The sequence below is a fragment of the Artibeus jamaicensis genome, unplaced genomic scaffold, assembly GCF_021234435.1.
Source record: "Artibeus jamaicensis isolate MK-2021 breed Jamaican fruit bat unplaced genomic scaffold, CSHL_Jam_final contig_471, whole genome shotgun sequence".
NCBI classification, from domain to species: Eukaryota; Metazoa; Chordata; class Mammalia; order Chiroptera; family Phyllostomidae; genus Artibeus; species Artibeus jamaicensis.
Window position 1 is genome coordinate 1,506,237 of NW_026521850.1, and position 24,685 is coordinate 1,530,921.

General features: G+C 68.7%; 1 protein-coding gene across 5 annotated transcripts in view; it reads left to right on the forward strand.

Moving 5' to 3' along the window:
- Positions 1–23,633, forward strand: part of RXRA (retinoid X receptor alpha) — a 75,819-nt gene extending 52,186 nt beyond the window's left edge. For 3 of the 5 annotated variants that reach the window (XM_037127646.2, XM_037127645.2, XM_037127644.2), the window contains exons 2-10: positions 4,920–5,185; positions 9,509–9,659; positions 9,780–9,959; positions 14,481–14,650; positions 16,721–16,850; positions 17,508–17,640; positions 18,249–18,340; positions 18,739–18,844; positions 20,310–23,633. In XM_037127646.2, the coding sequence (XP_036983541.1) occupies positions 4,920–5,185; positions 9,509–9,659; positions 9,780–9,959; positions 14,481–14,650; positions 16,721–16,850; positions 17,508–17,640; positions 18,249–18,340; positions 18,739–18,844; positions 20,310–20,457 (1,376 nt within the window). In that variant the 3' untranslated portion in view covers positions 20,458–23,633. Of the gene's footprint in view, positions 1–4,919; positions 5,186–8,787; positions 8,884–8,990; positions 9,182–9,508; positions 9,660–9,779; positions 9,960–14,480; positions 14,651–16,720; positions 16,851–17,507; positions 17,641–18,248; positions 18,341–18,738; positions 18,845–20,309 lie in introns of those variants that run through there. The other 2 variants (XM_037127647.2, XM_037127648.2) reach the window with 2 other exon arrangements.
- The last annotated feature ends 1,052 nt before the right edge of the window (positions 23,634–24,685 follow it).

The window sequence follows — 24,685 nt, forward strand, 5'->3', positions numbered from 1 at the left end:
CACTTCCCGTGGGCACGTGGGGGGCGGGAGGAAGGAAGGCGGGTCTTGGTCCCCCGATACCCCCAACTCTCTCCGCTGGGACCAGAGTGGGTCTGGGTCACCCTGGACTCCCATGGGTCCTGGCTCAGCTGGCTGCCCGACTGCCCCCAGCTGAGCTTGCTTGAGGGCCCCTGGCCCTTGGGGGTTCGGGGCCATCGATGGGGCAAAGGGCAGGGTGACCCTGGAGGAGCTGAAATTTCAGCTGAGCCACTTGAGCCGCAGCCTGACACTGGCCCGGAGGCCATGGGTGGGCCGGGCTGCGGGGCTGCAGAGGGCAGGCCCCGGGCTGGCCTGCCTTCCGTGGGCAGTGGGGGTGGGTGCTCAGCACAGGTGGAAGTCCACCTGCTGGGGTGGCGGCGCCTGGGCCAGCTGGCAGCCTTTGGGGGTGTGTGCCCATTTTGCAGGAGGGGACCCTGAGGCCAGGGAGTAGGGGCCCCCGACGAGACGTGGCTCGGAGCCCATCCTTACCAGGGTCGGCACCGCGCATGGGGGCACGTCCGCCCCCACCCCAGTTCTGAAGGCCCCTCGGGGCAGTGGGGCTGCTGGCCCCCCTCTGCGCCAACCACACTCAGCTTCCCTGAGCCCTGACGTGCCGTGGTCCCACCGCAGTCCCTGCTGGGCCGCCACTTCTCCCTCCTCTGGGCGGCAGGGGAAGCAGTCCTTCCGGAAGGTGGGGGCAGGCGGTGGGTGTCCCGGGAAGTGCCTCGCGGCAGGGTTTCCGTGATGGGGGTGGCACCAGGGGGGGCGCCGTGTGCAGAGGTGCGGGGACCAGCCTTGCATTCGGGTCTGCCCTCGTCTCTTGGGTGCAGGCTCACTGCGGGGGTCTCCTGACCCCCGTGCGCCCGCCCCTGCCTGGGCACCCCTTTCCACCTCTGTGCCCCCCCTCGTGCCCTCTTTGAAGGCTCACGGGACCCCCGTCCCGCCCCTGATCCGAGGCGCTGTGCCCTTTTCTGCCCTGCTGGTGCTGTTCAGACCCCACTGCCCTCCCGCTCCTGCTCAATGAGAAGGGCTTGGGGGAGCGCTGAGAGCCCCTTTCCAAGAACGGGGGGTTCCCTGCCTGCCCCGGAGGGGCTGAGTCTCGGGCTCACCCCCACTGCTTTTGGCTGCATGAGGCTGGCATTTCCTGCCACTCCTCCTCCCCCGCTTGCCAGGCAGAGGCCGGAAGGGAGCGGGTGGGGGTTCCCCAGCTTCCTGCCATGGGGTCTGGGAGGGCCCGGGGGCCGGGGGGCATTCTGGGGGGAGCCACACAGCTCAGGCGTTCAGGTCAGTGGGCATGCCCCTTCCCTTTCAAAGGGACCTTGGGGCCACCTGCTCCGCTGGCCCGACCCGAGAGGTGGCTGTAGTTGCCGCGGGCATGCCCCTGCCACGGGGAACTCACCACTGGGAAAACGGCAGAGCCGTTCTCAGTGACCGCGAGAACGTTCTGTGCTTCAGCTCCGCTACGGGCAGCGCTTGCCCTCCAGCCGGGGAGCGCGCCCGCGCCTGCTCAGGGCGCTGACCGTCCCAGGCCCTTCTGTCTTTGCCTCCTTGCTTCCTTTTCCGGTCTCCAGGTATTTTGCATCTTGGAGGCAATTTCATGGCCCGAGATACTTTTAGTGCCAAGAAAGACCGGCCTGCCGCCTCTTCCATGCTGCCTTCCCGGAACTAATCCAGCAGCTCTGGGAGGTCCTGTTGCCATGTCAGGGTGGCCAGGGCACCCCTCTGCTTGGACAGGGCCCATCTCTGGCCTCCTGGCCCCAAGTCCCACCAATGGCCTACAGTCTCGGGGGTGTGGCAGGTGTGCAGGGTGTGAGGTGCTGGGGCTCGGGGCCCGTTGAGGCCCAGGCTCCGAGGGGCCCGGATTTGGCAGTTGGATTGTGCCCCTGCCTGAGGTCCTTCTACCCCTCTTGGGCGGGGAGGGCTGGGTGTCAGCTGGTCCCGGCATCGGGCCTGGGGCCCTGCAGCCTCACCCAGCCGAGGGGCAGACGAGCGTGTGGGGACCAGCCCCACGCCAGGCCCCGTGCGACTGGCCTTCCTGCCAGGCCTGCTTGTCCACAGCAGGGTCAGGGGAGGGTGGGGCACGGTCTGCGGCGCGTGGACACCGGGCCTGGCTGTCGGGTGCTTGTGCCTTTTCCAACATTCCCTCCGGAGCTCGAGCGTCTCTCTCCAGAAGACTCCAGAAAACACACCCTGCTCATTGTCACCCAGGCTGGGAGAATGTCTGTGTGACCCGTCTACATAAACAGGAAGCCCCCGGGCGGGACTGGGGCGGCAGGGCCCTGCAGGGCAGGCCCTGGGGGGTGGGCCGTCCTGTCCGGACTGCGGGGCCCCCAGGGGCTCACGGGAGGCCTGTCTGGAGCAATTTCTGCACCCTTGACCCTGGGATGTAAAGGGTGGGGGTGCACCCGCGGAGTTGGCCCCCCTGCAGGGGTGGGCAGCCCCCAGAGTCCCCTCCTTCTCCCAGAGCCCCTCGCTGAGCCGGCTCTGCTCTCCCGCCCAGCTTCTCCTCCGTCTCTTTGGCTCTCCCCTCATGGCTGAGACTCGAACTGGGCGTGGATGGTGCCTTGGAGGGGCTGGGGGGCTTTGGGGTGCAGCCTGGCCACTGGCAGTCGCCGCCCTCCCTCCTTCCTCCCGGCCCAGCTTTCTCCTGCTCCCTCCCCTTCCTGCCCTGGAGCAGCAAACAGGCAGCTCAGGCCCTTGCACTGAGTCTGGGAGGCCCCTCCCTCGGCTGCCCCCCCCTTCCCGCGGCACTGCAGCCCTGAGCTCTGCTGCAGACCCACCCACCCCCACCCCGGGCCCCCCCTCAGAGGGTGGAGAGAGGTGGGGCAGCTGCGAGAACCCGGACTGACTGCTCCCTCTTGGCCCATCTCGATCCCACAGGCTGGGAAGGAGCCAGGCGGGGGCAGCCGGGCCCTCGGGCTTCCAGACACATGTGCTCCGGGGGTGGGGGCACCGTCCCCACCTCGCAACACCCACTCCACCAGGTCCAGCCTCTTCCCAGAAACCCCTGGGGTTGCCTCTGCCCCTATCAGCTTGGGCTCTGGTGACGTCTGTGGAGTGGGTTTGTTGCAAAGTCCGTCTTGTCGCCCCCTCAGCGTGTGCAGGGTGCTCTGGAGCCCGTGGTCGGAGGGCCAGCCCTGGCCAGCCCGGCTGTGCCTGCAGAGGGGCCCGCCTGTCTGTGCAGGCAGGAGGCGGGCAGTCGGGCCGGGGCGGGGCCGGCTGGGGGGGGCCCTCAGGGGTGAGGTGGGCACTCCAGGGGTCCGGCGGCACGGGCCTGGGAGGAGACAGTGGTTGCCTGACCAGGGGGCAGCTGCCGATTTCTAGGTGTGAGCCTTCCCAGTGCCTCAGTTTCCCTGCCTGGCTCCAGAGTTCCTTCGGTCTCCCTGTCGACTCAGTTTACGGGCAGTTTTGTGGATGGTGAGGGTGTTGGACAGATCGGATGAGGCTTCTGTGCTGGCAGGTTGGACGGGGCTCCGTGGCAGGCAGGCCCCAGCCCTGGCCTGAAGGTGGCTGCCAGGGGGCTGCTGGAGGAGGGGGTGCGGCCGGGGTGGCAGAGCCCCTCGTGTTCCTGGGGGGCCGCCCTGCGGAGAGGGGCCCCCGGAGGAGAGCTGGGGCTTTGGCTGGAGGGGCGCCTGTTGGTTGGGAATGGGGTCTGGAAGCAGGACACTGTGTGTCCCCGGAGCCTGGGTGCGCACAGGTGCCCGGTGCCAACGAGAAGCGTGGGGACGAGGCTGGAGAAGGGCCCTTCCCGCCCTGGGCCCGAGGCTCAGGCCCTGCACCCGCACGGCTGCTCTGAGGTTTGGGGAGTTGCGTCAGCATCTTCCCAGGGCCGTCGACTGGCTCTGTGGCTGTGAGGGGAGCAGCCAGGGGGTGTGTGCCCCAACCCGGAGTGTCTGTGTCCCCCACCTGGGGTACAGGTGGGCCGGGGCTGCGCTAGACTCCTCAGATGCAGGTGTGGCGGCTACAGGCCTGGTTGAGGGCCCCGAGAGACCCTCCGCAGTGGGAAGGCTGAGGCCCGGGGAGGACTTGCTTGTCCAGATCCCGCCCCCCAGGCTCCTGCCCAGCGGCCTGCATGGGCCACAGGCCACTGGTTCACCTGCTGAGGGCGCTCTGCTGGGGGGGGCTCTGCCTGCTGAGCCCTCAGGGGTGGGGTGCAGGGGGAGTCTAACGCTCGCTCTCTGGCTTGTGGGGGCTTTGAAATCCCTAAGATGAAAGGCTGGGGTGGGGGAGGGCCCAGCCCCTCCCCACGACCTCTGCGGGCTGCCTGACACAGCCGGGTGGGCCCCTGCACCAGGCCCACCCGAAAGCTCCCGGCCCCGGGCTGCAGGCCTCCCGGCCCTGGCACGCCAGAAGCCTGCGCCTCTCCCGGGCTCGAGAGTCCGAGGGTCTGGGGGTCCGAAGGCCCAAACAGTGTGGCCTGACAGTTAAGGCCACAGACCTGGGAGAGGGGATGCCCACCCCCCCTTCGGTGCTGGCCACCCCCTGCCAGGGCAAGTGTGAGGGAGAACACGGGTCCCCGGTCCCCTTGCTGTGAACTGCGGGGACAGCCCTCCCTCCACGCGTCTGCAGCGTCCCGGTGTCTGCACTGGGAGCAGGGACTTGGTTGTGCTGTGGAAATGTCCGCCTGCCTTCGTTTAAGACCTCCCCACTCCTTCACCTCCAGCCCCTGAATCCATGGGCAGAGGGGCCGGGACTCTGGGCCACCGGGCTCTCTGCGTGGCCAGGCCTGGGGGCCTCGGGGGGCGTTCGGGCGGCTGCCGGCCTGGCCTGCGTCTCGGGAGCTACCGGGGCGGGCCGGCCCTGTTCTGTGGCCTCCAGAGGGTTCCGGCCTGGGGCGGGGGTGCGGCAGACCAGCCTGATGCGGGCTCCTGACCGCCCTGCCCTGCGTTCCTGTCTTGCAGACTTCTCCACCCAGGTGAACTCCTCGTCCCTCAGCCCTCCCACGGGGCGTGGGTCCATGGCCGCCCCGTCGCTGCACCCCTCCCTGGGGCCCGGCCTCGGCTCCTCGCTGGGCTCCCCGGGACAGCTGCACTCTCCCATCGGCACCCTGAGCTCCCCCATCAACGGCATGGGCCCGCCCTTCTCGGTCATCAGCCCCCCCATGGGTCCCCACTCCATGTCTGTGCCCACCACGCCCGCCCTGGGCTTTGGCACCAGCAGCCCCCAGGTAAGTAGGGGCTGGGTGGGGCCTGGGCGCCATCTGCAGCGTGTCTGTGTCACCACGGGGACCCCCCGTGGAGGCAGGCGGTGTCATGTCCTCCCCTTGTCTCTGGAAGCAGAGCCTGGAGAGGCGGCCGTGGCCCGAGTGTGAGCCGGGCTGTGGCCGAGTCTGCTCCCTGGCGGGCACGCCCTCTGGGGGGCCGGCTGTCCATCCTGAGGGGGGCGGCACCCCAGTCCCGGTTCAGCTGACAGACCCCCACGGAGGACGGTCTGGTGCTGGGGTTTCAGTGCCCGGCCACCATGGGGCCTGCCGGGCCAGCCGCCAGGGGTGGGCACAGAGTGTGCCGCCCTGTGGAGCCCCACCGCCTCCGGGCGGCCGCCCCCCGTCCTGGCCCAGGAGGGCGGGGGCACCGTTGCGGTGTGGAGCCAGCCCACTGTCCGCCTGCAGGCCTCTGAGGGCTGGGGTGGGGAGTCTCACCGGCTCTTCCAGGGTGACCCTGTCGCGCCCCTGCCCCTGGCGGCGGGGTGCCAAGGGCTCAGGCGTCAGTGCAGGCCTCTGGGCCCCTCTTGTGCCCTGGCCTTCCAGCAGTAGGCAGAGGGCCCGAGGTGCTGGCACGAGGGGGCCCGGCCGCCTTCCCGGGCCTGGCTGGGCTATTTTTAGTGTGGCCGCCCCACCCCCTCTTGCTGGCTGCACAGTGTGCACAGAGAAAGGGCAGGCGAAGACCGGGACCCGGGCAGAGGTGGGCGTTTGCCGGCTCTCCGAGCCCTGTGAGCTTCTTGCTGGTCACAGATTGCCACCTGCACTGGGTGGCCCGAGCAGAGGCCACAGTGGGGCCATAGGGGAACTGGGCCCTAGGGTGCCCGCCCGAGGGTGGTAGGGATGTCCTCGGACCCTGGGTGCCCGGTGCCCCGGCACTGTTAGGTCGCCTAGCGTCAGGGGCAGGGGTGGGGTGGCGCCAGGTCGGGGAGATTCAGGCTCAGCTCTGCTCCCTGCTGCTCTCTGCACCCGGTGGGGCCCCGGCTCACACGGGTGTGTGCTGAGTGCAGGTGGCCGGAGTGCGGAGGGCCAGGGCCTGCCACTGGGCACTGGGTGGGGCGGGGCGGGGCGGGGCGGCTGTGCCCCGGATGCTCACCGCCGCTCAGCCGCCGGGCCGCCCCACACAGGGGCCGCACTCGGTCTGCGTGGCCGGCGCCTGTGCTCGCCCTCTGCCTTCTGGCCTGGTGCCCAGCCCCCTGCCAGCGGAGTTTGACTTCCTGGCTTTCGCAGCCCGCAGCCCGTCTTGGAAACCTGGGGCTCCCCATCTTCACGGGGGTGGGGGAGGAGATCCAGGAGGGCGCGTGTCCCCCCACCCCCGACCCCACCCCCGGCTGCAAAGCCACAACCTTGAAGTCAGAGCTGCTGAAGCCAGCAAGGTCCCCTGACTCCTGCTGTCGCTCTGCTGAGGGTCTGGTGCTCCGCTGAGCTCTGCCGGCCAGGAGGGCCGCCCCTGCGTCTGCCCTGCGGGACGCTGCCTGGCAGGGCGGTTGGCGTCTGGGCGTCTGGGCAGAGCCAGACCCTGCCCCGGCACTGTGGCTGCCCCACACGTCTCCCTCCGTCCGGGAGCTTCATCCATGCGGGGCCCATGGAGTGTCCCCGCCAAACCGCGGAGCTCGCCCGCAGCGCTGGGCCTGCGTGGGCGCCTCGGAGTCCAGACTCGCCAGCCAGCAGCCCCTCCCTGGTGCAGGGCCTGCACAGGCCCAGCGGGGTGGCCGGGCCCGCCTGCTCCTTGCTCTGGGCATTGTGGCCATGAGGCCTTGGCGCCTTGGTGTGCACAGGTGGCCGAGTGTGCGCACAGCAGCCCGGGGCCTGCCTACTCGTGGGGCCTGGAGCCTCCCTGTCCAGTTGGCCACGGGTGAGGGCCACCCCCACGTGGGCTGGCGGTGGGTCCTGCCATGCCCTTGGAAGGAAGGGCGTGGTGGGTGTGGACAAGAGGCCGAGAGGGACGGGCAGGGGACCGGGTGGGGGCACTGGGCGGAGGGTGGTGGTTTCAGTAAGTGCCCTGGGCTCCGGCGGGAACCGAAATCAGTGCCAAGGATATGAAAGGGGAAATGGGGCGGGCCACCCCAGCCACACCGTGGAGCCTCCAGCCTCTGGCCACGGGCTGGGGGTGCCCCGGGTCTCTCAGGAGATGGGGTGCAGGGCTGCGTCCCTGCAGGCGGTCAGGCCTGCTCCATTCCAGGGGCTGTGGGTCAGCAGCTGAGGAGAGGGTTAGGGTGGCCACCGGCCCAAGTAGCCTTGCGCTGGTGGCCGTGTGGGGACTCAGGCGGTTGAGGAGCAGAGTGGCCCAGCTCTTGTCTCCCATAAGGCACGGGCAGCCAGGAGGGGGGCGCCGGCCTGGGAGTCAGTGCGGCCCTGGGGCTGACGAGGCTGACCTGCCTGTCTGTCCTCCCTGCTGCAGCCCTGCCTCAGTTTACCTGGAGCAGGCTCCAGTCCCCAGGCCTGTGCGTGGGAGTCTGGGAGACAGGGCAGGTGGCCCCCTTCCTACCCGGCATGGTTTGGGCAGCCAGAGAAAGAGGAAATGCTCATGTTCTGGCCTGTGAGGCCGCCAGGCTGATGCAGCTGCGGCAGGTGGCAGCGGGTCCCACCCAACACCCAGTTTTGCACACCAGGGACCTCAGGCTCAGAACGATGGCTCCCCCAGGTCACACAGGGGATGGAGGCGGCAGGTCCGGAGGCCGTGCTCTGCCCCCGCCCTCCCGTCTCTGCCCCCCGGCGGCCAGCTGTGCAGATGTGCGGGCAGGTGCCCGGGCGCTCCCAACAGGCCTTCTCGGGGCCTCCACTTTCCTTGTGCAGCGAAGTGGCCACTGCCCACTGGCTCCGAGGCCGCAGCTCGTGCCCCGCCCTGCCGCTGGGCGCTGTGTGCCCACGGCCGCCCTGGCCTCCCCGGGTCTCCGTGCCCACGTCTGGGACGCGGTGGAGGGTCCCCCCGCCTGTGCCGTCAAAGGCTGCGGCACTCGGCACGCAGCGGGCGCCTTCCCTCAGCTGCACCCTTAGTCCCCTGTCACCTGGGACTCACCCTTGCCCCCTGCAGACGGTGCACGGGGGACCTCAGGTCACAGGAGGCTGACCTGCTCTGCAGGGGGTCCCGGGGACGCCTCGCCTCCCACTGGCCTCCCGACCTCCCCGCAGCCCACCGGAGTCCTGCAGGGGTTAGGCGTGCTCACGGAGCCACCAGCCCCCCTGGGAGGAGGAGGGAGGGCCTGGAGCAGCGGGGGCTGGCAGAAGGGCTCCAGGCGGGAGGCCTGTGCAAGGCTGTTGGCGGGGTGGGGGGTTTCTGCTGCCTGTGCGTGGCACTCTGGGCTCCAAGCTCGTCCTGTCCCGTGAGAAAGGGGCTGGGAGTGGGGCTGAGGGGCAGGAAGGGGGCAGGTTCCTGTGTGCGGGAGGGGCCGGGGCTACCAGGGGGCAGCAGCTGCAGCCGCTGCCTGTCCCCAGAGACATCTGCACCATCCGGCTTCCGCCTTTCCTGGGGGTTTGCAGAAGTGGGGTTGCTGGGGGAGCCACGGGCCGCCTGGCCAGGCTCCCGGCACCGGGGAGACCGGCTGGCCGGCGGGGAGCAGCGGGAAGCACCTCTGGCCCTTGGTGCTGACGGCAGAGCTGGGGGCGGACACAGCGGAACTAGATCTGCTGTGTCATTGCAGCCTCGGCAGCTGTTGCCAGGGTGACCGGTGAGTTTCCCACGCTGCCTCTGGTGCGGCGTCAGGCTGCCGTGTGGCGCGGGGATGGCGTCCCTCTCAGCGGATGCCGAGGGGCGTCTCCGGGTCCCTCTCCCCGGAGACACAAGATCGGAGGTCTTGCCCGGCCTGCACCCCGAGGCCCGGGCAGCGTGGCCTCTGCGTGGGCCTGGCCCTCCTCCCTCCTCGCTGTGACCAGGACTTTGTGTCCCTCAGCGAGCCGGGGGCCCCCAAGGCACCTGCTCGCTGGGAGGACCATGGGGCTCGCACGATCCCGTGGAAGGGGCACCTGGTGAGGGAAGGTGGCTCTTCTGTGGGTGGGCGAGGGCAGGGCTTTGTGGGCCCCCCCCCCAAGCCTGGGCTGGCTGTGGGACGTCCGAGGGCAAGGCAGCTCCTGCCGGCCAGGCCCAGCGTGGGGGTGGGGGGCACCCAGCTGGCACTGCACGGGGGTGGGCCCTGCTGTTCCCCGGCCGTGTCCTGGCGTGGGCAGGCCTCAGTTTCCATCTCTGCCGAGTGGGGGCGTGGCAGCGCCCTCCTCATCCAGGGCTGTGGGGGGCGCCGGCACGTGCTTCTGGGCCCGCAGCACCTGCCGGGGCTGAGCCCGCTGTCCCCTCTTCAGCTCAACTCGCCCATGAACCCCGTCAGCAGCAGCGAGGACATCAAGCCCCCGCTGGGCATCAATGGCGTCCTCAAGGTCCCCGCCCACCCCTCGGGGAACATGGCGTCCTTCACCAAGCACATCTGCGCCATCTGTGGGGACCGCTCCTCAGGTAGGCCTCGTGGGGGGGCCCACGGCGTGGGGCGGGCCCGTGGCTGCCGTGGGCAACGAGGGCGAAGCGGGCGCCAGTCCGGGCGGTGCCGGAGCTCACGGCCGCCCCCCGCCCCCGCAGGCAAACACTACGGCGTGTACAGCTGCGAGGGTTGCAAGGGCTTCTTCAAGCGGACGGTGCGCAAGGACCTGACCTACACCTGCCGGGACAACAAGGACTGCCTCATTGACAAGCGCCAGCGCAACCGCTGCCAGTACTGCCGCTACCAGAAGTGCCTGGCCATGGGCATGAAGCGTGAAGGTAGGCACCGGGGGGGACAGGCCCGGCAGCGGCCCCTTGAATACTTCTGGCGACGGGCGCTCCCTCCCTGAGGCTGCGCTGTGGGCCGTGATCTCACTCGGGCAGCCTTTCCTGAGTGCCTGCCGCACACCAGGCCCTGGGACCGGGGAGGGCACAGCCTTGGCCCTGTGCACGAGTGGCCGCCAGCCCCAGGGGACAGGCGTTGCTCCAGCCCTCTTTCTGGTGGTGGCAACTGTGTCCAGCCTGCGGCTCCAGGGAGCCAGGCAGAGGCAGGGTCCAGTGCGGGCAGGGGCTGGAGGTGGGCGGTGGGTCCCGCCGTCCTGTAAGGGCACGGCCGAGGAGGCCCTCGAGATGGCGCTGACCGGGGGCAGGGGACTGCGGAGGCCATCTGATGTCCCCAGGCCTGCTGGACAACCGGCGTCCAGCTGCACTCTGCTCCCCCTGCACAGCCAGGCCCCCAGGAGCTGCGGGACCCCCGCGGCGGGGCTCTGGCCTGGGCCTGGGAGCCCATCTCACTTGGCGTTCGTTGGGGCACATGGGGGGCAGGCAGCAGGAAGGTCTCCCCCTGGTGGGCACGGAGTTGTCAGGTGCTGCAGCCAAACCTGGGTCCCAGCCCTTACTCCTGGCAGGAGGCAGGCCTCCTCCTGCCTGGGCCTCAGTTTCCCTGTCGGTAGGTGTGGCGACTCCGGCACTTCGAGTGGACTCTCTCCGGAGTGTCGGCATCCATGCTGGAGGGGGGGTGGGCCCATGCGGTGGGGGTCCCCTTCACCATGGCTGCTCCGGTGGCCCACGCCTGGCTGGCCTGGGTCCCACCTCCTCCCAGCGGCTCCTGATTGCCCTCTAGTGGTGGCTGCAGTTTTTATGCAAATTCATTCTTTTTTTTTGCTCCTCCTCAGCCCCAGCCCCAGTTGTTTCTTGTTTAGAAACTGAAACCTCCGCAGGGCCTCCTCCCCGAGGCTGCAGGGAGAGGGTGACGTGGGTAGAGGCCCCGCTGTCAGCGAGGGACAGTGGGTCCTTGCACCGCCGAGCTCAGGGGCCCAGCCGGGGGCTGCCCGGGACCACGCAGTGTGTGTCCGTGGGCCTTCCCAATGGGGTGCGAGTTCCATGCACGTTCAGCCCCCCTTTCTCGTGCAGGGAGAGGGCCTGAGGCCCGGGTGTCCAGGGCTTGTCAGGGCCCACGTGGGGCTGAGCCTGGGCCTCAGGCTTCCAGTGCTAAACTAGTTTCTTGAAGCCACTGAGGAAGTGCGTGCCCGGCCCCGTTCGCCTGTGTGGCCGGTGCAGTCAGGGAGGGCTTTCTGGAGGTGGCAAACACAGTATTGTTCTGAAGGCTGGAACTTGGGCAAGGCTCAAGCTCTCTCACGCCGGACACCGTGGTGTGGGCCTGGTGCAGGGTGTGCTGTGTGGCCCCGGGGGGCCACGAGGTCCCTGGGTATGCGGCTCCCGGCGAGGTGGCAGCTTCTCATGTCTCCTGGAGCTCGAGAGGCAGAGCCCATGGCTGTCCTTGGGAGGTACAGCCTGTGGCCCGGTGAGGCCTCAGCACCGTGCCTGCAGGGAGCGGCACGGCTTCCAGAGCTGGTGGCCCAGAGGGGCCAGGAGGCATGGTGCCCCCCCCCCCCAGCTCCTACACTGAACATGCAGCCTGCAGCTGGGTGCTAGGCACCCAGCCCCGGAAATGGAGACAGCGCCTCTTCTCTGTTGCTCCGGGTGAACCAAGGAGGACTCCCTGGCCGTGGTGGCGCTGTTAGCCCCGAGCTGGGGCAGTGTAGCAGTCCAGGCGAATGGGGGCCAGCTGCCCCCCACCCAGAGTACCCTTGGCCGGGAGCATGTAGTACATGAGCTGAAGGCGCCCCGGGCCGGTCCTGGGCAGGACACGGTCTTGATGCTCACGACTCCTCGGGCAGGCGGTCACACCCCTGTTGCAGGTGGCAAAGCTGAGGCTCACAGCAGCCGCAGAGCCTAGTGGACGGTGGGAGGGGCAGCTGGGGGCTGGCACTGGGCTGGGTGAGCACAGGGGAGCCCGGGGGTTCTGGCTGGGGCTGGCGGGACGCCCCCTCCTTGGGCTAGCAGAGGACGCTGCAGGCTGACGGCCCCTCTGCTGGGCGGCGGCAGGGCCTGCTGGTGCAGACCACCACCAGACACTCGCCGCACAGCCTTGGGGCAGCGGGGGACCAAGGCCGGGCCAGGACATGTCACCAGGCCGGCCCTGTGCCAGGCTGAGCCCAGGCCTGTCGGCTGGAGGTGCAGCGCTGGGGGGCCTCCTGGGCTAGTGGGGAGGCAGGCCCTGATGGGGGCTCCCAGTCCGAGAGGGGAGACCTGGCCCCCAACTGGGGTTCCCCTGGCCCAGGCTGGAAAGGCTCTGCTGCTGCCCCCGCCTCTCTGCTTCCTCCCCCAGGAAGGCCTCTCCCTGTTCCCTCCCTCCCTCCCTCCCTCCCTCCCTCCCTCTTCTTCCTGCACCCTGGCTCCAGACTCCGAGGGACTGGGGTGCAGGAGTGGCAGCTTCTGGCGTGGGCGTGCATGTGGGTGTGCAAGCCGGGCCTCAGGGCCCGGCCTGAAGGCCATTGCTCTCGGCTGAGGACTCTGGGGACCAGGGAGGCTAGGGACTTGCAGGGGCCACCCCGCGGTTAGAGGCAGAGCAGGGTCTGGGGCCCTGCGGGACCCAGAGCCTGCCGCCCTGAGCCGTCCACAGTCCAGAGAGCTCAGCCGCGCCCTGCTGGCTCGCTGAGCCTTGGTGTCCCCGTTGGGTAAAATGAAGGGGTCAGGTTAAGCCGCACGTGACTTAGCTGTGTCCTGCCTCTGGGGGCTGAGGATTCTGTCCAGGGGATGGACCTTGGGGACCTCCTCCTCAGGGTCTCCAGGACATGGCCTGCCTGGGTTCTGGGTCCCTGGTCAGCTTTGCTGGCTTGTGACCAGTTTGTTGTGGCTGAGAGGGTGACCTGGCACCCCTCCACCCCCCCAGCTCCTTGCCACCTGCCTGCCAGGGTGAGCTGCCCACCCAGCTGTCAGGTTTTCTGGAAGAGCCAGGCTCGCAAACGCTCGGATGTGAGGCTGGCTCCTCGGCCCACCGGCGTCCAGCCAGTCCTTGAGTCTCCCCCTGCCTGGGGCAGCTCTGCACAGCCGTGTGTCGGTGCGGGGAGGACCCAGGGCCTGGCCTCGGAGCCCCGTGGCCCCGCAGAGGGACGGACACAGATGGGTCCCAGCTGTTGGTGGGGGACAGGTGGGAAGCCCTTGGCTCCGGGTGGTGGGGAGGTGTTAGCGGGACCTGTAACAGCCCTGGGCACTGTGGTGGGACCCCCACCAGGCCTGGGGGACCCACAGCAGGAGCAGGGAGCCCTCTTGCCCCAGAGCAGAATAGTGGGTGAATGTCGTGTCCCCAGGGGCAGCAGTGACAGTGCCGTCCCCTCCCCCCTGCCTTGTCATTTCCTGCCGGGGTGAGCTGCCCTGCTGCTGGGCTGCTGTGGGGGGGCCCTGCAGCTCAGGAACCTCCCTCTCCTGCCAGGAGCCCCGTGGGTGGGGGCGTGGCCCCAGGAGGTAGGCCCTCCCCAGGGGTCTGTGGCCTGGGCTTGAGCGCCGCGGGGGCCTGTGCAGAGAGTTGTCCGCGAAGCACTCTGCAGGCTGCCTTACCCAGCTGCCACAGTGGGGTGGGGGCCGAGGAGCCCGGGGGCCTGGGGTGGGGCTCTCGCTCAGCAGGACCATGGGAGGGAGGGCTCAGGTGGGCCCTGGGGGGGGACCCCTGTCCGGTGCTGCCGCTGCCTCACACGGCATCTGGGGCACCCAGGAGCCTCGGCTCCCTGGTGGCCGGCTCCCGCTGTCATGGTTCCCTGTGCGGAACCCCTCCCACCCTGTATCAGGCTTCTCCTCTGCCTGCTCCTCTCCTGGACATTTCAGATCCTTGGGGTCCCCCTCCAGAGAGGAGTGGGGAGGTGTGGGAGCCAGCCCAGGCGGCTGTGGGAATCCCGGGAGTCCCGTGGGGGCTCTCGGTGGAGTGGACGGCCCAGCTCTGGGTCCTTGTGCTTGTTTGGGGCCTGCAGGTGACTTTGGGGGAGTCCTGGCCCCTCTTGGGCGGCTTGAGCTGCGTGTGCTTGCAGGCCGAGGTCTTCGCACCCCCAGTGCGGCTTCTCTGCCTCGTGGGTCTTTGGGGCAGCAGTATTGGAGTGAACCCCTATTTTCTGCCTCTTCCGATTGGTGTCTCTTTCTGGGCCCCCGGCCCCTGGCCACCTCTGGGCTCCCCGCCCGTCCAGTCCCTGCTCTGGCCTCAGCATGTGCTGCTTCTGACTGAACCCGTGTCCCTAGTTTTTCCCACTCCTTCGATCGCATTGCCCCTTCCTCCGGGAAGCCTTCCTGGCTTTGCCCGCGTCCATGGCCCATCCCATCCCTTCTCTGTCCGTGTTGGGATTCCTGCCGAGCCGCCCGCTCCGTGAGAGCTGGGGCCCGGTCTGCCCTGGCCGTGCTCGGCCTGGGGGGGTGCTGGCGTGCACACCGGTCGACTGGATTGGTGAGCGGCGGGCACGCTCTGTGTCTCAGCTGTGCAGGAGGAGCGGCAGCGGGGCAAGGACCGGAACGAGAATGAGGTGGAGTCCACCAGCAGCGCCAACGAGGACATGCCAGTGGAGAAGATCCTGGAGGCCGAGCTGGCCGTCGAGCCCAAGACCGAGACGTACGTGGAGGCCAACGTGGGGCTGAACCCCAACTCGGTGAGCGCCGCCCGCCCGCTCGGCCCCCAGTGGTCGCAGGACCCGTGCGGCTTTGGGGAGTGTGGGCCCCGTGAGCCCCTGGGCCGCCGAAGAGGTGTGTGGCTTTCGGACCCCTGGGATCAAAGACAGGACTTGGTACCTCATGCCCCGAGTTGTCTCCCACCCACCGTCTGGGTGGGTGCCAGGGTCCCGTGCCTGCGGCAGGTTTGGGGGCAGCCCCGTGTCTAGGCTTCCTCTGTCTCCCACACGGGTTTGGGGCTGGGACTGCAGCTCTGTGCCGCCCCTGAGGCTGCCCGGGCCTGCCCCGAACTCTCCGTGGCTCCATGGCCCAGCACAGCCTTCCCCGCCCCCGCCCCAGCCCCAAGCCCCGGGCCTTTGCGCCTGCTGTCCCTGCCGAGTCCTCAGACTTCCAGGGGCCCCTGCCAAGGTGGTCTTGGCCCTTATTGCTCCCGTCACAGCCCTGAGCACATGGCCATGGCTCCTCCCCCGCTGACGGCCTGCTGGCCTTTGGTCAGGGCAGCGACCCCTCCCCGTGGGCAGGGGCTCACGCGTGGCCCTCGCCCCCATCTAGGAGTGAGCGTCCCCTCCTGCCTGCTCAGGAGGCTCTGGCAGGCCGAGGCTCCCACTTCCTGCACTCTGGGATGGGGCGCCAGCTGTGACCCCGTGACCCTGGGCAGTGCGGCCCGGCCCCACCCTCGGCCCCCCTCTCCAGCCCCAGTGGCGGGTGGGAGGCCCGCTGTGAGAGCTTCACCATCGAGCAGAATCTCAAAAAAAGGGGAGATAGAGGGCTGCCAGCCTTTAATTTTGCCAAGTAAGGACGTCACATGGAAAACCATCTGGCACCTGCCCTCCCGGTGGCTTCGGAGGAAGGTGGTGGAGGCGTGGCGGGGTGGGGGAGCTCCTGGGGTCCCACCGCCCCGTGCGCCCACCGTCTCCGTCTGACTCGGCGCTGCAGCCCCCGGTGGGTCCCCCGCCAGGCACTCGCTGGGCCCCTTCCCCCGGTTCCTGCTGGGGGCTGGTCCTGCTGTCCGTCCCCCGGGCAGGGGTGGTCCTTTGTGTTCGGGCACAGGGAGGTCCGTTTGTTGGAGTGACAGTCGAGGCTCAGAGGAGTTGAGCGTGTGCTAGGGGCCACACAGCCGATGAAGCTGGAGCCCCTCCAGGCCCTCCCCCCCGGGAGCCCGCCAGTCCCAGCCTGTCCTCATGCCCCCACTGCCCGTCCTCACCTGCCGCAGGTCCGAAGGCACCTGTGCACCCACCTTTGAGACCGGCCTGCTCCCAGGGATGGGCCTGTCTGGGCCACTCGGCCCTGGGAGGGGGCCGTTGGCCGGAGCTCTCCGGCAGGGCCTGTGCTTCTGTTCCTCGGTGCCGCCTCTGAGCCTGGGGGGAAGAGACGGGGTTGGGGGGCAGAAGTGCCCCCCGGCCTGGGCACAGCACCTCGGAGTCCCGCACCGGCCCTAGCCCCCAGCCACGTCTCGCTTCCCGGCCTGTGACGCCGGTCACCTGGCACCTGCCCCTGTGGTCGGGCTGGAAGGCTCAGGGTTGGACAGTCTTCCTGTGGCTGTTCTAGCAAATGACCATGAACTGAGGGCTTAAAGCGACACAGGTTTTACTGTCTTACCTTCCCGAGGCCGGAGTCTGAATGCAGCCCCATGGAGTTGAGTGGGTCTGTCAGCTGGCCTGGTTCCTGCTGGGGGCTGGTTCCCACTGGGGCATCGCACCCCCCCCCCCGCCTCCCCCAGGACTGCAGGCCTCACGCTCCGCCTCGGCCCCTCCTCCAGCTTGGGCACAGCCCCAACTTCCCTCTGACCTCTGCTCCGTCCCCTTGTGGCCTCCCACCTCCCTCTCTGAGGACCCCGTGATGACACGGGGCCCCCCATCGTTCAGGGTCACCTGCCACCTCAGCCCCTTGAACTTGATCACGTCCGTGGTATCCCTTTGGCCATGTGAGGCCCCCTTGTCACGGGCCCGGAGACCGGGACGTGGGCGTCTGCGGGGGCACACTCGGCCCACACGGGAGAGCGGGGCTTGGTCTGGGCAGAGTGTGTCCTCACTGGCCCCCTGCTCCCCCAGCCCAATGACCCTGTCACCAACATCTGCCACGCGGCAGACAAGCAGCTCTTCACGCTGGTGGAGTGGGCCAAGCGCATCCCGCGCTTCTCGGAGCTGCCACTGGACGACCAGGTCATCCTGCTGCGGGCGGGTGAGTGGCCGGCCTCCCTGGGGGCCCCACCTCCCCCTCTGCGGAACGGGGCGCGTTCCTGCTCAGTGGGCCGGCGGTCAGGGTCGCGTGGGGTCATCCGTGAGACAGCCTGTCAGGAGCCTTCTGAGCGCCTGTGACAGGATGGCCGTGGCACGTACTGTGACTGCCAGTGGCTCTGTGTCACTGGTGACAGGAGCGTGGGTGCGGAGCTGCCTGAAGTTGTCTTCCTAAAGCCCGCTCCGGCTTCTCGGGCACCTAATGCAGGTGCCGAGGTGGCCTGCGGCTCCCACCCACCTGTTCCTGACCAGAGGCGTGTTTACTAGTGTGGGGTTTCCACGCCGTACTCGCGGACCTTGAGAGTTTACCACTGGGCCCAGACCGGCGGCCGCTGTTCGCGGCTGCCCCGGAGAGAGCAGGGAGCTGCCCTGGGCCCCGAGGCACCAGCAGCCTGCCCTGGGAGGGAGGCGCCCCCGGGTGCTGAGTGCTGGGTTCCACGGAGTCCACTTTGGGGTCCTGGCTTGAGTCCCCACGGGGGTGGCTCTGTGCTGACGCGTGCTGTCTTTGCAGGGGTGATGGGGGAGGCTGCTGGCGGAGGGGGGCGGCTGTGGGCTCGCGGGGCTGGGAGCCGGCGGCCACTGAGCGCCTGTGCCCCTCCAGGCTGGAACGAGCTGCTCATCGCCTCCTTCTCCCACCGGTCCATCGCTGTGAAGGACGGGATCCTGCTGGCCACCGGGCTGCACGTGCACCGGAACAGCGCCCACAGCGCAGGCGTGGGCGCCATCTTCGACAGGTGGGGGCCACTCGGCCGGGGCAGGTTTCCAACGTGAGGTGAGCGGGAGCGCCCGGCGGAGGCGCAGCCTCTCCCCAGTCTGGCCCCCGGGGTCCTGGCAGCCCCGGCTCGCGCTGCGGTTCCATTGGGAGCCCTGTGCGTGGGCGGGAAAGACGTGCTTTCAGCGGAGCAGAGGCAGCGTGTCCTGTGGACTGGGTCGCACCGGGCCCGTGGGGGTGGGCGCGTCCTGGTCTTCGCAGCCCGGACCCCGACGCCCCACCCCCGGCCTGTGTGGGCCACACCCGCCTCTGCCTGCAGGAGTGGGCGGGGCTGGGAGGGCGCTCGCAGGGCCCCCTGCCTCTTGGGGTCTGCGCCCTCTGCTCTCCTTGGCTGGGCTGCCCACGCTGCCTCAGTCTGCAGGTTTCGGGATGAAGCCCCCGGTGCGGACCCTCTCCCGGCAGAGAGCGCCGCCGCCCGGGGCCATGGCGGGTGGTTCTGCGGTCCGCCTGGCCCTTCTCGGCTGCCCTCCGGGGCCACGCCGGCCTCCCTGCGTTCTGCATGGATTTCCGGGGGCCCAGCGAGGGGCGCGGCCTGGCGCGGTCCTCAGTGTCTGCCCGCTCCCCCCGCAGGGTCCTGACGGAGCTCGTGTCCAAAATGCGGGACATGCACATGGACAAGACGGAGCTGGGCTGCCTGCGCGCCATCGTCCTCTTCAACCCGGGTGCGGCCGGCCTTCCCTCGCTCTCGCTGCCCTGGGCCTGCCTCTGTCCTGGCCCCGGGCCGCGTGTCTCCTCCCCAGCCCTGGAAAGGGTCTCCCTGTGAGGTGGGGCTCCATGAGCTACACTCAGCCTCTGCCGAGGGTGACCACCCAGTGGTCTGGCGAGGCCTCCACTGGCCCCACGTTGCCCTGGAGTCCTGGGTTCCCGGGAGCTTGCGGTGCCGAGGGTCTGGAGTCCAGACAGTCCGCACTGTGTCAGTGATGGGCGGACCTGCCCTCGGTCCCGTGGGACCAGCCTGTCCCTGCCTTAGGTGCTGCGTGGAGGGGCACTTCGAAGAGCCACACGGGTCCCCGCAGCTTCTGGGGGAGGGGCGCTGACCTGCGGCCCTTCTTCCTTGCAGACTCCAAGGGGCTCTCGAACCCGGCCGAGGTGGAGGCCTTGCGGGAGAAGGTCTACGCGTCCCTGGAGGCGTACTGCAAACACAAATACCCAGAGCAGCCGGGGAGGTGAGCTGGGCCGCCCTCCTGCCCGGCTGGGGCCTCGTGGTCTCGTGTGCAGCCCTGCCCTGGCCCAGCGCGCCACCGGCCAGCCCTGCAGGCCCTTCTGTGTGCTGAGAAGGCGGTGCCCTCCTGGCTTTGCCCGAGTGAGGACGGGTGCTCTCCCAGCCCCAGTGCAAACACACTTGTGCACTTTCCTGTAGCCCCACTGGAAAGAAGGGCCCCCTGTTGGCACACAGTAGGTGCTTGTCTTTGTAGAGGGGGCAAAGAAGGTCATGCTTCCCCCACCCCTGAGGGGACCACTGGAGGCAGGGCCTTGACGCTCACCCCCAGTGGGGTTGGGCGCCAGTGCATAGTAGGTGCTTCGTAAGCACATGAAGAGCAGAGAGATGAGCGGGCCCAGAGCAGAGCTTGCTTCTCCCGCCTGACCAGGCCCAGTGCGTGTCAGGAGAAGGGAGTCGGCTCAGTGACTGCGCCCCGTACCTGGAAAGGGCACCTCCCACCTGGGGTCCAGGACAGCGGCCTCCCCCGCCGGCCCGCTGGCTGGTGTGCACAGACCGGCGCACACACGGTTAACGGTGGCCAGCTGCCGGGCGCTCATCTGGTTCAGTTTAAAGTGAAACTTCCTGGATGGAGCGCCGCACTGGGCTGCAGCGGTGGGCTGGCTTGTTTTTCCTGGCTCCCCGCCGCATCCGCCGCGCCAGCTCAGCAGAAACCGCTCGCGCTCTGGCCCCCATCCAGGCTGGCGGCTGCGTCTCTGCTTAGAGAATGCGGGTTGCGTGGCAGCCAACCACAGGGCTTCCGCCCCCCGAGTGCAGGCATTATTAGCAAACGTGAGGCCCCACAGCCCCCCGAGGGTCCAAGTGGAGCAGCCCGGACAGCACATGGAGGGGCCTGGGGTGGACGGGGCATCCTTAGAAGGGACATTGGCCCGCTGGTCAAGCCAGTGTCTGCCCCCCTGGGGCAAGGCCCGAGGGGCTTCCGGATGGGGGTCCGGCTCCAGCAGAGCTGTTCCGGGGGGGCTGGCCTGGCGTGGGGGCACGGGGCGGGGCTTGCTTGGGCCCAGACCCTCCCCAGCTCCCTACCAGTGGTCCTGCTGACCGCCAGTTCTCTCCCCTGCGTGCAGCCCTGCTGTGGCTCCCTATTGCCCATGGAGACGGCCCACGCACCTCAGCTTCCCCATGAAGCCCTTGGCAGCCTGCCCCTGCCTGTCCACCGCCTGGCCACTGACCCTTCATCCCAGACGGCCATCCTTGGGCCTTCTCTCGGGGTCTCCGGGCCCACTCTGGGCCCATCTCCGGGCCCCGCCCCGCTGCCCGAGGGGCCCTCCTTTCTCTTCTAAGGCTCGGCACAGGCAGGGCTGGTGCAGGTGTGGGGAGTCGGGTGGGAGACGCGGTCCGGTGCCCAGGAGGCCTCTGGGCCCGGAGCAGGGCCAGGGGAGGGCCGCTGCCCCGCTCACGCCCGGTCCCCGCAGGTTCGCCAAGCTGCTGCTGCGCCTGCCCGCCCTGCGCTCCATCGGCCTCAAGTGCCTGGAGCATCTCTTCTTCTTCAAGCTCATCGGGGACACGCCCATTGACACCTTCCTCATGGAGATGCTGGAGGCCCCGCACCAAATGACTTAGGCCCTCGGCGCCCGGCCGCCAGCTGCTCTCCTCGGGGAGCCCGTCCCCGCCCTTCTTCTGCCTGGCCTGTTTGGACTTTGGGGCGCAGCCTGTCACTGCTAAGCCTAAGAGATATGTTGCCACCCTCGTTATTTTCAATACTGCTTGTCTTTGGACCCAGCAGGGAGTGGCTTCCCAGGGCGGCAGCCCGAGTGGCAAGAACTGGTGTGACCCCAGCCAGGCCTGTCCGGTCCCTGGCCTCCGGGGTGGCCCTCGGGGTCACAGGCCCGGTCGCCGGAGCTGCAGCTAGGGAGTATCCAGTCCCCAGGGCTCTGGAGCCGCAGGTGGAAGGGAGGCTTCGTGTGGGTCACTGACGTCCCAGTTTCCCAGCCTCCCGTCAGGAGCGGTGCCCCGCCCCCCGCCAGCTTGGCCCCAACCCACGATCAGGGTCTGCGGGATGGGTGAGGGGCTGGTGTTTTGTCCCAGAGGACCCCCCCCCACTCCCTGGGAAGCCGAGGGGCTCTGGAGCCAGCAGGCTTCTCTTCCCTCACAGCGGAGGGCCAGCAGCCCCCTTTTCCAAAGATGACTCACAGCTCTGCTGGGTTCGGGGCCCCCTCGAGGCTGCAGGGACACTGGTCGCCCCCCACCTCAGTTTTCTCTGTCCACTGTCTTTGTTTCCGCTTCTTCCGACATCCGAGCCCTCTGCCCCTCCGGGGTTCCATGTGACTGAGGGGGACCGCCGCACGGCCCTGGCCCGGCCTCTGCTGGCCTCGGACCCTCCCTCCCAGTCCCCGGGCGCCCAGGCTAGCCCCTGCTCCCGAGGCTCTGCTGCCCTCCCCTGGCAGAGACGGTCCCCGGAGGCCCACAGGCGCCAGGGGAGGTGGGCTGCTTCTGCAGACTGGGTCCCACCTGCTGTGCCCACTTGCAGAGGCCCTGCGGGGCTGCCGCCTGAGGCTCTTGGGGGAGACCCCCTTCTGGGGGGCTACTCTGTCTACCAGACTCTGGGAACCTGGAACTGCTGAGTGCCACCTTCCGGTGCCCGGGCTCGATGCCCCTCGGAAACAGCTGGCCGGCTGTGGTCAGGGGGTGGAGCCTTCGGCAGGAGCCCGTGGCACGCCTGCTCCGGTCGGAGGTGCCCTGTTCCATCCAGCACCCCCCTCCGCGGGTTAAACTGGCCTCTGGCACTGCAGTCCCTCCCCTTGGTCTGTCTCCTCGACTGACACCCACCAGCCCAGTGGGGGCCTCAACAGGGGCAGGATGTGGGGGTGGCGTCCTGTCCGCGGCGTCCCAGAGGCGTGCTCTGTGTGCTGGCTCCCCCCCGCCGCCCCCGCCTTCAGCTCTGGACGGGTGTTGAGGGGTTGCCATTCCCAAAGTCTGTGTCCGGAGGGCACGGGCTGCCCCTGGCAGGGCAGAGGTGAGCCTCGCAGGGGAGGCGGCCCCTTCTCGGGCACGCCCCTCTGTGCACTGTCCGGGGCGTGCCGCTCTCTCACACTGTCCCCGAAGTCTTGGTAGCCTCTGGGGCACGGTTGTGACAGGCAGTGACGTGGGCATTCTCGAGCTTTCCCTTCAGGCCCCCCCAGCAGAGGGGCTGTTAAACTGCCCCCCAGCACCCTGGTGCCTTCTGCAGCCAGACACACCCCGCTGTCCATGCCCAGTCCCCTCCCTGGGCTTTTTGGGTGACTCCAGAGGAAACCCAGGTGTGGGTCCCCAGTTGGGGGTCTGCTTCTCGGGAACGTCACCGTCACCGGCCCTGCTGGCAGCCCACAAAGGCGGGAGGCCCCGGGCCGCCTGCGCCCCAAGCCACACAGGGCCTGCCCCGCCCCACCAGCGTCCAGGCTCCGGGGAGCGGTCCTTCCCTCTCCGCCGGTCCGCTGTCATCGTCACCCTGCCCGCGGTTCTGTGGGGACCAGTGAGACCTGGGAGATGGCACATTACTCCGTAGAGAGACCTTCTGTAGTGTCACCAATCTGGCTCTGTTAAGGTGATTTTTGTAATTATTGTATTGGTGGGACAATCTTTAATTTTCTAAAGATAGCACTAACATCAGCCCGTTAGCCACCCTATGCTGGTCCCCGTCCTGGCCTGGCTGGACACTTCCTGGGTCTCGCCGACCTCCGGACGGGGCTCCCGTGGCCGTGGCTGAGGATCGGTGGTGGCCGAGTCCTGTGTTTGGAAGGTGTTGGCAAAGCCAGCTCGCCTCACCCCTCACCCCTTGGAAGCCGGGCTGTTGGGACGTTCACCAGCGTGGCCCCGTGTCGGCCCTTAGTCACCGGGAAGAAGGTGTCTCCGTGAAAACCCAGCCCTGGGTTTCCCAAGTCTCCGCACACCCGGGGGTGGGGGCTCGGGCTGGTGCGGGGGGCCAGGCCGGGCCGCCCCTGTGCGGTGCCCGTGGGTAGTTCGCTGATGTCCCCATCATGGAGCTCGGGGCCCGGGCCCTGCCCACACGGGAGTGTGGTGCGAGGCGTGTGCACCGCACGGAGGGTCTGCACGGGGCCACGCACCGCCCACAGGCCACACGTGCGGCTCCCGGCGTGTCCTGCTCATTTTAAATGGAGACTTTCCCTTGTTTTCCCATAAATTTGCTTCACGTGAGCAAGTGCATAAGGCCCCTCCTTTGGTGAATCGGGTTGGAAGGACTGACCTCGGGGTGCGGAGCTGCATCTATTTTAAGATGTTTTGGAGCGAACAGCCTCAGGCGGTCCCCACCCTCAGCCTTAGCGGGGACGCGTAGCTGGCGCTCCAGAGGGGACAGATACCGAGAGTAGAGATAAGAGAAATGTCTAAAGCATCGGGAAAGGTAAAAAAAAATCTATTTTTGTACAAATGTAATTTTATCCGTCATGTATACTTGGATGAGACGGTGGGGGGTGCTCCTTCTGTCTCTGCTTCAGCCAGAGGAGCGTGTTCGCAAGGTGACCCGCTGGGACCGGAGGCGGAGCAGGGCCCGGGCTCCCCGACCCGGCACAGGCCTGGTGGCCCCGCTGCAAGCACGGGGAGCCCGCCTTCCGGCCGCGTCCCTGCCGCTGCCGCCTCCTGAAACGCGGGCCGTGAACGCTGTCCCGGTGCGACTGGTCCAGGGTGCTGGCCACAGGCCGGGCGGCGAGCAGCGGTCTGCGAGTCGTGGACAGGAAACGAGAAACCGCGAGAGGAGAAACGAAATACGAGCGTTTAAAAATACAGCATCACCTTTCGGGGCTCTTTTGTTCTGCTGACGTTTCGTGTTCGGGTGTGGAGGTTGGCAGCGCAAGGGGGCTCGGGGGGGTGCTTGCTGTCCCCAACCCCACGAGGACCGTGTCCGTCGGCAGGACCCCACTGTGGGCCACCTGGGGCTGCTTCCGGTCCGGCCCGATGTGGCCCGCAGCTCTCCCGCCAGCCCCTCTCTGAGCTCCAGGGCCGACGCAGCCACCTCTGCAGAGGCCCCTGGGCATCTGCCCTGGCACAGCCCTCACGTGGCCGCCTGCCTGGCCCCAGGCAGCCCTGGCCCCAGTGTCCAGCTGGCCAGATGGGCAGGCGGCTCACAGTGGCACAAAGTGATGTCCCCTAACTGCCCCCCAGACACCTGCACAGATACCCATGTGTCCCCACACTGTCCTCCCCCACGGGGAAGGCCCCGGGCCGCTGGGGTGCGGACTCCCTCAGCCTTTCCCAGGAACGGGCGCCCGCGTGCACACTCACGCACGGAGGCAGGCGGTCCTGCCTGCTCCATGCAGGACACTGGCACCTCCCCGCCCAGGTTCCCAGCAGGAGCTGGGTCTGGGAGTGGTGGGGACAGAGGGGCCCCTCGGGTCTCCCGTGGTTAACCCAGGTCTGCAGGCTAACCCACGGCCTCCCCACCCCGGGTGGTGGCTGCCCCCTGCAGGTCAGCGCTGCTCTCTGGGCCCCCGACAGCTGGGTGACAAGTGCCAGCAGGGCTCCGGAGCCGCAGGAGCGGCTGCGGTCACTAAGACCTGCAGCCGAGCCCAGTGCTGATGGCCGGGCCTCGGAGGCCTCGTGTCCCCCTGCGTCCCATCTGGGCTCTGGACTCGCCCAGCAGGACCCAGCTGGGACCTCCTGGGCCAGGTCGGCCCTGGGAGCCCCGGGGGCCGGGAGGGAGCCTTTGGGGGAGGGGCAGCCCCCCTCCCCCCGGGCCTTCGGGCCCTGCTGGGACCAGCCTGCTGTGCATTCTTGGCGTAGAATCTCACACGGATCAGCCCTGGGTACCTTCCCCAGGGGTCCTGGAGCATTGGGGGTCGCCTCCTGGTTGAGGGGC